This window comes from Onthophagus taurus, chromosome 2 (assembly GCF_036711975.1).
Source record: "Onthophagus taurus isolate NC chromosome 2, IU_Otau_3.0, whole genome shotgun sequence".
In the NCBI taxonomy this organism is placed as follows: Eukaryota; Metazoa; Arthropoda; class Insecta; order Coleoptera; family Scarabaeidae; genus Onthophagus; species Onthophagus taurus.
In genome coordinates, this window is record NC_091967.1 from 9,910,727 (window position 1) to 9,925,215 (window position 14,489).

The window sequence follows — 14,489 nt, forward strand, 5'->3', positions numbered from 1 at the left end:
GGCCCCCGGTCCCCCACCCCACCTTCGGACCGCGGTCGGATCACAGCGCCCTTCAGGTAGTAGCACGGTCTTTATTTACTATACTCCCGAGTTCTTCAGGCCCAGTCAGTGTCGTGACTTTCACTATCTTCAGTTCCTCCGCAGCATTTGGAAGTGAAACAAGTGTGCCTTGGACTTGACTGCGGAACCGCGATCGCAGACGTCCGTGAGCTTTTGGTCTCTTCTCCTATTTAAGGGGTTGTGACACTTACAAATATCGTTTTGATCTTGTGCTTCTCTCTGTGATAAATCGATAATTTTCATCGATGACAAAAACTATTTTCCGGATTTTACCCTCTTTCATACTTGGATTATTTTCGTGATTTTCTGTGATTTTATTGTGCTTCAAAAATGATCGTTTCACCAGATAGTAGTGTCAGCACCCAAGATATGGTTCAATATCCAGAATCAACAACTACAAATATACCCAATATCCCTCATAGGGAACCCACATTAAACTTAGGTACGTTTACCTTCATCTAAAAGAGTTGCGTCACCGCGAGAAAGACTTTCTCCAATCAGATGTATTAAGTAAGCTCTTGCAGCGCTCGATGGAGAAAGTCGCCATCACGCTTTCTTCTTCCAAAGCCATTTCACCTCTTTCTACTTTTTTCCAACCGCAATTTTATTTTATTTTTTGAATTAATCTACAACACCATTTCTTTTTTATTTGTAGAATTTGATGGAACCACTGTTTTATGCCGAGTTTGCGGTGATAAAGCTTCTGGATTCCACTACGGAGTACATTCCTGCGAGGGATGCAAGGTAAGTTTCTCTAAAACTCATTTTATTTTGTCCCTTACAAAATTAACACAGCCATCGTTATAATACCCTTGATTTTTTTTTAAACGAGGAAATCGAATCTGAAGAAAACCTTGATATTTCGGTTCGTACAATTAAATTTTTTTTCCTCTTCGACTTCACGAAAGGCCACAGGAAGTTAAATGTTTTTCAAGAACACATCTCTCACTTAATATATATATAGCATTTTTAAAGTTTTGTATATTAATTTGGTTGTATTATACCTGTACATGGTTGTGTGCGCAAAAATACGGTTGAAGGTCGGTTACGATGAAGTCAATGGCCACGCGGTGCCTTCTATGCCACTACCGAGTTTTTTTTGGTCTCTGGTGACCTAATACACTCATTGTATTCCAATAAATATTATTTTATGGTTCGCGTTATCTTGGTCTGTGTAAATATTTGAGATTGTAATAATAGTTTTATATCTATTTTAAAGCTCCCCCGATGATTTATCACTTTATTTGAAAAAATTAATTAATCTTTTGATATGAACCATTAAACATCTGCCGGATGTGGAAGAAAATGAATTCAGAATCTCAAACAATCTAAAATTCCAAAATCTGGGTAGAATTTCTAAAAGATATCAAGGTCAGTATACCTGATGCGGATAACACCTGCTTTAACCAATCTCACCCCCTTAATGGAAAACGCACGAATTCGCAACCCTACATCTCCAATCTTTTATACCCTTTCGATCGAAAGGAAGAAGTAAAAAAAACGAACCCTTTTCTCCCACAAAAGATTCTCAAATTTCGATTTCTACCTGTATCAAAAATCGCGTTTTCTCCAAAAAAGATATGCCATCTGCCGAAATATAAGGTAAAATCGCCAACAGAGTACGCGGTTCTTTTAAGTTCTTTACCCTCTCTCGTCCCCCACCACCTTTTTGTTGCCTCAGTTCATCGACTCGGCGAGTGGCGGCGCGCCGGTCGTTGATCGGTGCAATGACCGACGTTCGCGCTTTTGATTCAGCGCCCTCTCGCGGAATCCGGCAGTGTTCGGACGTGTAACGGAAAGTCGCGGTTAGTGCACTTTGGCTAAGCCACGTTCTATCTTTACTTACTCTATCTACAACTTGCGTTTGAAATTTCGCACCTGCCGTTTTAAATTCTATAGAAACGACGTTGCGTTGAAACTCGCTAACGATCGGCGATGATTCTTCTTCGCCGGTTATGTTTCATCGACGTCATCATTATTTATCATCGGGTGACGATGATTACATACACTACGATGTGGCTAAATGTATAAGTTCAGCAACCTTTTGCAACTAGAATAGTTTGCCTTTTATGGGTTACTTTTTTCTTTAGTTGTTATGATATTGATTATAACGATGTAGTGTAGCTAAATGTATAAGTTCAGCAACCTTTTGCAACTAGAATAGATTGTCTTTTGTGGGTTTCTTTTTTCTTTAGCTGTTATGATATTGATATTATAAATTGATTGGGGTCAAAGAACTTATAAGTATAAGTGAATATACATATTAATATGTAGATAAATATTTAGGTTAAATCATACCTAAACAGATAATGAATGAAGATTTTATTTAAAATTTATGGTAAAGAAAAATTATGATTTCCTAGAAAATCAAGTTGGGTTCATTGACCAACATTTTAAACACATAAACAAAATTAAGTAACAGTAAAATTGAAGCAAAACAAATTCATGAGAGGTCAATTTTTTGCGTTTTAATCTTAAATTTTTTTTTTTAATTCAAGATGTTTTAATTAGATTTGTTTCGGTGGTTCCGTTCTAAAATCGGAACGGGGACAGAACGTAATCGGCGCGAAAAAGGGTCCCAACGACATCGCTTGTCCACCGTGTCCGTTCTATTCGCGTCGACGACGAGATAAAAATATTCAGGCCACTCGCCCCGAATAGTGAACTTTGTAATACAGGAATGTATAGTACGGCCGTTGAACTTTGCGAATGGATAGATCATGCGCAAACCGGACCGTTATCGCAATGTAGTGCGGCCCCAACTGCCACCACCGCCGCCGCCGCTGCCTCTGCTCCACGGGCTGCATTGTCGCCGGTACAGAGCCAGACCTAGATTCAAGTGCGTTGACCCGCCGCAAGACGGCGCTCCGAAGAAAAACAAAAGGGAACGCGCCGATTTTCACCAAACGAACCCCGAAACGACCTTCTTCAGGGGATGCAAATTAATTATTTTTTGACCCCAATTTGATTCGATTTTAAGTTCGATGCACTTTGCTGACCTTAGACGTAGGCGATTAAAAACTCCACCCACAATTACAATTCTAAGTAATCTTAGATGATGATTTAACGTTAGGGTTCATTGCCTTTTAAATGGAGTTTTCTAGAATTTATCATAACGAAAATGTAATAATGTTACAAAATGTTACAAACAAAACGGATTATTGATGGTGGATGTGTAGACACAGTAATAGATGTAACATCTTATCGTGATGGGTGGTTGTTCGGGAAGACCGCAACGCCACCACGCGTCGTCAACGACAACAACGACGTTGAGGTAGTGCGAAACGGGGCCACCTATGACGTAACAGTAGACAGTAAGTGACGTCACACGTTCGAGAAATTCACGCGATCGGGCGCAGCAGAGGCGGCGTGGCGTGCCAGGCAAAAGTCTATGACCGGTCAATCTGAGTTGGCTGGGGTTCGTCGACCTCCTCGCCAACTTTGTATATTACCGCCTCCACCGCCTCACCGTGCTGTTTATTAGTTATATACCTATTACGGTGAAACGTAGTGGCCGCGATCCACTTTCGGTAGAGTACTTTTTTTTCGATTTTTTTTTGTTGTAAACAAACGATCGGTAATGTTTCGCTTGAAGTAGGCGGGGGGCGTTCATTTTTTAGTCGTTATTGTATTGCTCAATTTCGAACGGTTTTGGTCAAACTTTTTAGATCTTATGTAATTTTTAACTTTGACACAATTAATTATTGTAAAAGTCAAAAGATTTCTAGATTTTTCTTTTTTTTTTCTTCAATTCAAAATGTAGGTCAATTTGAAATCGAAATGTACTCGTTGCTTCATAATTCTAGAATATTTCATTTTCTGTCTAAATCCCTTTGATTAATTTACAATGCATTAATTTTCAAAAAAATTATGTTTTGATAACTGGAGTTCATTGACCCTTTGAAGTTTCATGGGTTGGTGACCTGCTCCAGCCGCATTAGCGACCCCGGCAGTACCTGAAATATGTGCCACTTTTGTGGCCGTTCATCCCGGTTGAAATTGCACCCAAAAAAATTTTTTTTTTGTACTAGATAATGAGAAAACACGGTGACGTTTGGCGTCTCGCCACTAAAGACTCTAGTAGTCCCCGTTATTAGATTTTTTTAGCAAATGACGAAACGTATCGTTATCTTCGTCTGTTGCGTTCGCTGTTCGAACGAGTGAGACAGAGATCGCCTACTTTTACTTTCAAGTGATCTGGCCTCGCTAGCGCACTTTGGCGGGTTAACAACCGGGAATTGGGTCATCTGGCAAACTGTTGGTGAACTCGCTCACCGGGTTCAGTGTTCTCTCGGTTATCGTGGCGCTTAGACGTGTGCCCCGCTCGATGACTACTATTTCTTACTATAGTGGTGTCGAGGGAATTTTTCGCGATCGAAAATGATGGCTGTGTTGAATTGTACCACCGAGTCTCTTCCCGTTCCCGAAGAACAACATTGTTCTGGGGAGGACTCTAGCTCATCTGGTTGCGATAGCGATGATTGCTTAAATACTGATTGTCCTTCACAGGGTTTCTTCAGAAGGAGTATTCAACAGAAGATCCAATACAGGCCGTGTACCAAGAATCAACAATGTGCAATCCTTAGAATTAATCGCAATAGGTGTCAGTATTGTAGGCTGAAAAAATGCATTGCTGTTGGAATGAGTAGAGATGGTAAGTAATTATTTATTTTATCTTGATACAAAAAAAAAAAATAAATAATTTGGGGTGCTAAAGCTGAATGTAGTGGGAGGGAGGTTAACGGCACGAAATTCGGAATATAGGGCAAATCTGGGGAAGGTGAATGACCTACAGCTGGTGCTGCATCTAACCCTAAATTTGAAAATATTCACTCTTGCATAATTTGAGGTTAACCGCTTGTTTTATTCGTTTGTTTAAAATTGCGAAAACAATAGAAAGTCGCGTTGCGACGAAAGTGTTCGAGAAAGTCTCGTTTCGTAACCGCGAATTTCTTCGTGAGGAGAAATCCCTCGGTCGTCGACTCTAGGCGGGTAGTGCGACGGCCGGCGTCGCGACGCCGCGGGAAGCGCACGCGCCTGCGCCCTCCTTTTCCGAGGTGAACACCCCGCTCACCAAAACAAAGGAGACATCCGAGCTCGCGGTCGATAGCGATTTATTCCTGGCGCCTACCGAATAGGCAACCAAGTGAGCAGTAGTGAGCAGTAGGTGGCGCCGGCGACGCTTTTGAATCAATCATAACCGTATCGCGAGAGAGGGAATAAAGGATGGAGCGAGAGGAGATGACCTTCGTCGCGAAACAACCGAGCGACGACGACGCCAGCGCCGCGCGTCGCGTTTCAAGTTCAAGGGTGATGGAGGGGAAGCCCTGGTGGGGGGGACACGCATAGAGGGGAGTCACGCTCGTCGACCGCTCAGCAATCTGTAGCGAGACACAGTTCGCGTAGTCGGGAATGCCAAGTCGCGAGCTTAGCAGCCCGATATTAGCACGCTCACATGTGATAGGTGAAAGTGCCACCCAGTGCAAAATGTGCGAAGAGTTACCGATCCTGAAGGGGATCCTCAACGGGAACGTCAAATATCATAACGCACGTAGGTGTCTTATTCGCGCCGATTATTCATAATAAAAAATTAATATAATAAAACTCCCTTGGATGTTAAATCCCGCGTAAAGTCCGCTCACTTTCTCTCGAAGGGGTAACGGTCGACAGATGCGAGACAGCTGTGGCACGCGTCATACACCTGGTTGTCCCCTCGAATTTTCGACGTGTGCTACTTACGGTTTCTTACGAACTTGTTCTTTTTTGTTGCAGCTGTGAGATTTGGTCGCGTACCCAAACGTGAAAAGGCTAGGATTTTAGCTGCGATGCAGCAAAGTTCCAACTCCAGGTCCTTGGAAAAAGCTGTCGCCGCCGAACTCGAAGACGAACAGAGGCTTTTAGCCACAGTCGTCAGGGCGCACGTCGACACTTGTGATTTCACCAGAGACAAAGTAGAACCTTGGCTGACAAGGGCCAGAGAACAACCTTCATACACCGCATGCCCTCCAACCTTGGTGAGTATTCGACACGTTATTGATCGAATATTTTAGCCTTGCATTAATTTAAAAAAATTTCTAATTTTTTGTTGTATTTTTGTTACAGGCTTGCCCGTTAAATCCAAACCCTCAACCTTTAACCGGCCAACAAGAACTCCTTCAGGACTTCTCCAAACGGTTTTCACCCGCGATCCGCGGCGTGGTTGAGTTCGCGAAACGTATCCCGGGCTTCTCTCTACTGGCTCAGGACGATCAAGTAACATTGTTAAAAGCGGGAGTGTTTGAGGTGCTCTTAGTCCGTCTCGCGTGCATGTTCGATTCGCAAACTGCGAGCATGATCTGTTTAAATGGACAAATGCTAAAACGGGACTCTATACACAATAGTTCGAACGCGCGATTCCTTATGGACTCGATGTTCGATTTCGCGGAGCGCATGAACTCTCTCCAGCTATCTGATGCTGAAATCGGTCTCTTCAGTTCCGTGGTGGTGATCGCCGCCGACCGTCCGGGCCTGCGCAACACAGACCTCATTGAAAGAATGCACACCAAATTGAAAGCGGCCCTTAAAGCAGCAATCAATCAGTTCCATCCCGGCCAACCAGACATCCTTAACAAACTAATGAAGAAAATCCCAGATCTCCGAACGTTAAACACTTTGCATTCAGAGAAATTATTAGCGTTTAAAATGACCGAACAACAACAAATGATGCAACAACAACATCAGCCACATTTAACTCCAAATTGGGGATCTCCTTTAGAAGAGGAGAGCAGTAGTAAAAGTCCGGCTGCCCTTTCTTGGTCTTCTTCATCTGATGTGACGATGGACGAAGCAAAAAGTCCATCCGGCTCAGTTTCGAGTACCGAGTCGATGTGTTCTGGAGAAATGGTCAATTTAAACGATTATCATCATCAACCTCAACCACCTCATGTCAGTGCGAATGTTGCTAATGCTCCATTATTAGCAGCCACATTATCCGGTGGTATCTGCTTGCATAGGCATCGTGCAAATTCTGGGTCGACTTCCTCATCGGGTGACGATGAATTCGCGTCAACATCGCATCTCCTTCATAATGGATTGACGATCACACCCGTATCCAGGCCTCAACACCCTCGATTTAGAAAATTAGATTCTCCTAGCGATTCTGGCATTGAATCTGGCACGGAAAAGTTAGATAAACCTAGCGCGCCAACATCGGTGTGTTCTAGCCCGCGATCTTCAATCGAAGATCACCATATCGTCGAAGATATGCCCGTATTGAAAAGGGTGCTGCAGGCACCACCTTTATACGATACAAATTCATTAATGGATGAAGCTTATAAACCGCATAAAAAATTCAGAGCGTTAAGAAACAAAGATTCGGCTGAAGCCGAGCCCATCGTGGTGGTTTCACAACAATCCCCACTTCATAACCAGCTGGCGTCGACGTCTCAATCCAGTTTATCGAGTACGCATTCGACGCTGGCGAAGAGTTTAATGGAAGGGCCGAGGATGACGGCTGAACAGATGAAGAGGACAGATATCATCCACAACTACATAATGAGGGTAGAACCGTCACCTCACGTGTCGGCGTCGCCAACGGCGTGTCCCTACAAAAATAACAGTTCGTTATTGCAACCGGCGTGGGCAACAAGCGTTATAACGACAACTTCCCGTCAACCACATATTGTGAGTGCGACGGTTTCGCCACCATCTCCACCCCAACAACAAGATTACGCCCGCCTCTACGTACACCCCCAATCACCCCACTCAACGTCACCGGCGCCGCCACAAGTTCGGTCGCCGGTGTCACCATCCACAACGTTATTGGGGGCAGCTCCAAGTCCGAAAATGGTAGAATTACAACTTGATATCGCGGACCCGCAACAACCTCTCAATCTGTCCACGAAATCTCCCAGTCCGTCTCCACGACCATTGAAGGTTGTCACGTTAGAGGTGTAAAAGAAGCGCGACGTAATGAAATGAATTTTTTGTATGTAAAAAAAGTACAAAGTGGAGTGAGTGACGGACATCACGGTGTGCCACTTTCGGTCGCAAGAAAACCAAATAATTTATTACTGTATATTATGGATGTTGTATTTCGTGTGTGACCCCTTAGAGTTACTCGTCCCAAATCTCCCGCCCTCTCCCCCTAGCTGTATACTTAGCCTATTACTTCCGCCATTACCATACTTCGGGGTGACTCGTATCTGTACATAGTGGACCAACCCCGTGTCGCCCTCAAACTACCTATTTCTTAGTTAAGCATAAGAACAATCACTAATTTAACATTGTAAATTGGATATTTATGATTATGAACGAAGAGGAAACAAAAAAAAAACGAGTTGGTATCAGCACCAATCCTATTCATACAATTATTATTATAATATAATTATTATTATTAAACATTATTAATTAATATATTATATGTGATAATTTTTTTTTCTTTGTAGAGAGAAAAAAAACGTGTATAAAGTTTTTCTTTTTGTGTTACGTATCTCAATTTTTCGGTTTATATCGTCATAATTTTGTTTTTTTTTTTTTCATCATCGTCCATTCGCTGCGTGTTGTATCATTGAACCATTCATCATTCAATCATTATCATCATCATCAAACATCGTTTCCTTCATCCCGTCGTTTTAGGTAGCGGGCCGGAGTTAGGGCGCAGACAGACTGAGAGCTAATTATCGCTCGCTTTGCGCGCTGGCGACGGCTCGGCATCTCTCGAGACGTGACGTTTTTCTGTCCTCTCAAACGGCTCGTACCAAAAACACGTGTAAAGCCGTCACAGAACTATAAATAAACTTGCATAGAAATTAATTACGTCATTTGTCGTTGTAGAAGGGCGTCGGACGACCGATCTCACGGGCTCGCATCCGCGTGTAAAAAAAGAAATTCAAAAAAAAAATAAAATAAACCCTAAAGTTAAAAATCAAGAAACGAAAATCGGCCTCGTTCTGTCGTCCACGACGTAATAGTAATCGTAAATGTAACATTCATCCTGTTATTTTCCTTTTTTTTCTGTAAGTTGGAGAGCTTGTTGAAGATGTCAGAATAAACCATGTCTGGTGATATTAAAATTTTTTGTGTATTATTTTATTTCCTTAATTTGATTTAAAAAGTGTTTTAATAAAAGATATATATGACAAACTAATGAGTTGTTACATATAAATAAAAAAAATCCCATGCTAAAAGTTACAGGTAAGTTAATATAAAAATCTTAGTGAATAGCAAATTACAAAGTGAAATGAAAAGTTAAAAAGAACTTTCTTTTAACTTTGAAAGTAAGTATCATGAATCGTTTCAAAATTAAGTTAAGAACATAATTCTAAAAATTAAGACCATTTTTTTAATTAAAATTTAAAATCAAATTTCACTTTCATTTAAGAAAGCTAAAAGCTCAACGACTTTTTCATCGATATTAACCGCGCGGAGTCAATGCTCGATGAGCGCAGCTATTGGAAAAGCAAAGTGCTTTCACTTTTAGAACTATGCCGCGACAAAAAAAGGCTAAAAAAGAAATAGGAGAAATTCGCGTTTGGAGAAATGATGCGTTTGTGGAATATCAACGGTTGTTTAGAGAGCATTAGTGCTAAATAGAAAACGATTTTTTGCTTTTCAAACTGTTTTTTAAACGTGGATATTATTAAAAAAAAAAGATGTTATAGGAGTGTTGTTCCCTTGGCCATTTCAATGAGTGCCACGTAAAGCTGTTAACAATGCGTTGAGTGTGTATATGTTTGTGTCGATACTCGTTCAGGTCAGGTCACAGGGGCACTTTCAAGGTCAAAAAGCCCTTTTTACACGCGTTTTCAAGGTTGAATGCTTGTTACTCAGCGATGCATTGTCATTTAATTTTTTTATTTTACATTTAAAGTATAAAGTTATAATAATAATATAATTATTATAAGTGTGATATTTAAGTTTCATTATGTAGAAGTGATTATGTATCAAAATAATTCAACATAAGTAAAATCCATGGTGATGAAAATGGAAACCTTTTGACTTTATGATGATTTTTTACAATAAAAAGTTGCCCCTTTTAAGAATGAGGGAGTCGTGTAAACCTAATTAATATAATTAACAGACGATGAGGAATTATTACCTCGTAAAGAATCAATTAAAAATGATACAGAAATCTATAAAAGTTCTGACTTTGACCTAGTTATGCTAGTGTGAGAATAACTCGTAGTAATCGTACTTTTAGATGTTGTATATAGGGAGTATATAGGGACAATTTTCTATATTCTTGATATTTCATTCAAGTTAGTCATTTAATTCATTAATATTTAATTCTTACGTAAATAATTTATTCTTCTTTGTGTAATTCACTATTCATACAAACACACATAAAAGAAAGCCGATAAGAATTTTTTTTTGTATTTAGCTTATTTCCTCACAGTCTCTATTACACAATCGACATATCTACCTCCTTATCCTGAATGAATTAATTATTTTGCTGGGAAGTTTCTAACGTGAAATGCAAAAATTATGATTACTACAGTATATCGGTCTTGGATTTTCAGGTTATAATCTTGTATTAAACGTTTTCCCAAAGATAGGCGGAATACGTTGTGTATAGTCCAATCAAGCGATGAAAACTTTAATTAAATAATGCACCGTCATTTCAAAATATATTGTACATAGTAATATTAATAATATTAATTTTATAACGAGTATTAGGCAAATTTGTTAAGTGTTATGACAATTGAATTTGTTATCGATAATGACTCCACTAGATATTGATATGATCGTTAAAATATCAGGAAAAGTAAATTTGTTTATATGGAAGAGGTTGGGTAACTTTTCAGAAAAACAAAAAAAAAACTTCCTCTTCTTAATTTTACTAAATTATGGCAAAACAAAAAAACTAACGGTATATTTCCTTATCAACAAGATAACCCTTCAGCAGTTCGCTCGACTAAGTAGTAGCATTGCATGGACTCATTGTATGGTCTGGGCATTTCAGAATTTACCAACATCAACAATTCAAAATCTAATTTTAATGAATTGCAAAATGGTATTTGACAACGTCATCGGTCAAAACGATGTACTGGTGAAATTGGGAAAATTAATACACCCACGTTAGAAATTCTGTTTGCTCATGGCAAAATATTTGCTCATTTAGCTTGCACTGATTAATGACAAATTTGCAACTTTCATATATTTATTTTATAGATCGTAGTTAAGTATGACTAAATTTGTTGCAAAAAAAACATGAGTGATTTATTAGAACTCTTGAGTTCTTTTAATTATGGACTTTTTTGCTTTTTTCGCTATGGTTTTAAAAGTAAAATTTTATATCAAACGAATTAATATTTTTTCTATTTTATAGTAATTTTTGCATCAAAATCGGCTTAATATAATACACTTAACCTAATAAGATTTGAATTCCTCGTATAATTACAATCCATTAGGTTCATTTCCCCTTCTCCCTTTAGTTCTGTACAAACAACTAAGGATCAATCGAGGGAAGGAATTGGGCCAGGGATAACGGCCAGGGTTAGGTCCTTTTAATGGGTCAAAAAGGAGGAAATGCGTTCGAAGTAAACTTTCGATGTCAACCGAGGTCAAAATAATCTCTTAATTAATTCGTAATCCCATTTTTAACATTCTTTAACAGTCCTCATCATTTCTAAAAAAATATTTTTGAGACAACTTAATATTTTTATTTTTTTTAATAATGTGTCGCAACATTTGACCCAATTCCCTAATTTAAAACCTCTTTCGAGATAGTGAAACAATTATCATTTGTGGGTTAAAAAATGTGTTCTGGGTTGTTCATAGCTTGTTGACTGGTATTTCATTCTCCGGTAGTATAAGAGAGGTTTAATGGTAGTGTAACGGCAGCCGCAAGAAGTTCCTTTCACCATGTCAGAAATCGTGCCAACAATAACACGATACGTTACGAATCCTAAACCAACCTGATGCGGTTGAAATTTATTGGTGCGCATACAATCTTATTAAAAAGACCGGTGGGCGTTGTTGCGAGCAATTAGGAGTAAACAATAATTATGTAAGGCGATTTAAATGACCCGAACGTTGTAATTGTGTCAATTGTATTCGGTTTGTTCAAGCGATTATTGCGTTATATTCACCAACCTTGATCGAATTTTATTCTCAAAACAATTATTTAATTATTAAATTAACGCAACGATGTATGCAAAATTTTGTTTTGATGGTCGAATTATTATAGATCATATGATTGAGGTGATTTATATCTCTAAAAATATTACGAAAAAATATTGGGTTTAGGCGCAGTTCGATAATAAATCAATAACAGATTTAGTAAACAATTTTTTTGCGAAAATAAAATCGATATGCATCATACAAAACGATTAATTAAAAATGTTAATATGATCTTTCAAGAAAGAAGTCATTAACTTCACCACAATTACATACTTGAAACCAATTAATCGGCCGATTAAGATATGAACTAACCACACGATTGAGCTATTAACCTCCTCAGAAAGCTTCGGATACACCTCCATAACTGCTGAGCGCTTCTCGTTAATTAATAGTCTAAACAGGTCGATTGAACTCTCCGACTTTGAACTTTTACCGTTTAACGTTGAAACGATTCCTATTAAGTCTCCTAAGTTTCTAGAATGATTTTTTTTAAACCAAAGTGCAAAGCTTAAAGGAACGTACTATTTGACATTTATTGTTAGTATTTTCTGGTTCGCTGAACATTCGGGTCAAAGGTATACAACACAAACGTTCAACATTTTTTTTAATTCCTCATTTTTTAGTCCTTCTTCAACTGCAAGAAGCCGTTGATTAATGTATTGCGGTTGGGTAATGTTAATAACTCGTGACGAAAGCCGGTGCCAACTGCGTGAGCTGTCTCATTAAAACCCGTTTTATTCGCACGATTGTGGTGGTGATTGAACTAACATTATTGGTTCGAAATATTAAAAGATTAAGGTTGTTTTGACGTTTTAAAAGTTTTAGGATTAACTTTTAAAATCTGTAAAAAATCGGTTATTGAAAAATAAATAAAATAAATTCCCTCTAAGTATCATGCCTAAAAGGTTATTATTCTAAAAAAAACTGCATCATAATTATTTTCATGGAACAAGAACGCAGAGAGTTAAATTGAAGCAAATTGTGAGCAAATTCCTGATACAGAGTTTGGGAATCGATACGTTCGAAGTATTTACGTAAAGGTTGAAAATTTATATTTGTTCAGGTAACTTTCAGAACCGTGAAACTTCCCGTTATTATTTTGTAAAAGAACCACTTCAACACAATTAAATTTTATTTTTTTTTAGTTTTCACGTAGACACATAAATAATACATACATTTTAAATATTAAAAATAGCTGAACTCGTGTACGGGCAATGTTTTAGAACTCCCTGGTACCTAGAGATTACCTAGAGAAACGAACACAAATGAAACTTGAAGGATATAATCTTAGTGCTGAGAAGACATTCGAGAGTTTGCAAAGCAGTTGGCCGAAAATGAATTATTTATTATGCACCTAAACTGTACAAGAAGTTAGTCAAGACGTATAACATTGTGCATCATGTTTGTGCGAACTTTGGGGACACTGCCATCGTTGTTAAATCATCTTGTTGAATCAAGCATCTTGAAATTCATAATCTAAATTTATTTATTATAACGTTTATAATTAAATAAAGGTTCTCGAATAAAGCTATTATATTTAGTATTTAATAATAGTATTCTACATATACAAACAAAAAACGTTCTTACCTTTTTACAATAAAGTTTTATGGTTTGCGTTGAATTTCTCCTTCGAGATAGTGCTGTAGGTGTTGTGCGTGCATATGTTAGATGAACAACACAATCGGGTAGGAATACCCGTTATTATTTTGTAAAAGAACCACTTCAACACAATTAAATTTTATTTTTTTTTAGTTTTCACGTAGACACATAAATAATACATACATTTTAAATATTAAAAATAGCTGAACTCGTGTACGGCCAATGTTTTAGAACTCCCTGGTATCTAGAGATTACCTAGAGAAACGAACACAAATGAAACTTGAAGGATATAATCTTAATGCTGAGAAGACATTCGAGAGTTTGCAAAGCAGTTGGCCGAAAATGAATTATTTATTATGCACCTAAACTGTACAAGAAGTTAGTCAAGACGTATAACATTGTGCATCATGTTTGTGCGAACTTTGGGGACACTGCCATCGTTGTTAAATCATCTTGTTGAATCAAGCATCTTGAAATTCATAATCTAAATTTATTTATTATAACGTTTATAATTAAATAAAGGTTCTCGAATAAAGCTATTATATTTAGTATTTAATAATAGTATTCTACATATACAAACAAAAAACGTTCTTACCTTTTTACAATAAAGTTTTATGGTTTGCGTTGAATTTCTCCTTCGAGATCCTGCTGTAGGTGTTGTGCGTGCATGTGTTAGATGAACAACACAATCGAGTAGGAATAATTTCTCTTTTCTTAACTTTTAATAC

The 14,489-nt window shown here is 38.2% G+C and overlaps 1 protein-coding gene across 4 annotated transcripts in view; it reads left to right on the top strand.

Moving 5' to 3' along the window:
* The window catches only part of LOC111426901 (Ecdysone-induced protein 75B), a 68,071-nt gene extending 58,958 nt beyond the window's left edge, over nt 1-9,113 (top strand). For 2 of the 4 annotated variants that reach the window (XM_023061774.2, XM_023061775.2), the window contains exons 2-5: nt 716-804; nt 4,570-4,714; nt 5,833-6,074; nt 6,163-9,113. In XM_023061774.2, coding sequence (XP_022917542.1) covers nt 716-804; nt 4,570-4,714; nt 5,833-6,074; nt 6,163-7,995 — 2,309 coding nt within the window. In that variant the 3' untranslated portion in view covers nt 7,996-9,113. Of the gene's footprint in view, nt 1-103; nt 503-715; nt 805-4,569; nt 4,715-5,442; nt 5,612-5,832; nt 6,075-6,162 lie in introns of those variants that run through there. The other 2 variants (XM_023061776.2, XM_023061777.2) reach the window with 2 other exon arrangements.
* Nucleotides 9,114-14,489: the final 5,376 nt, after the last annotated feature.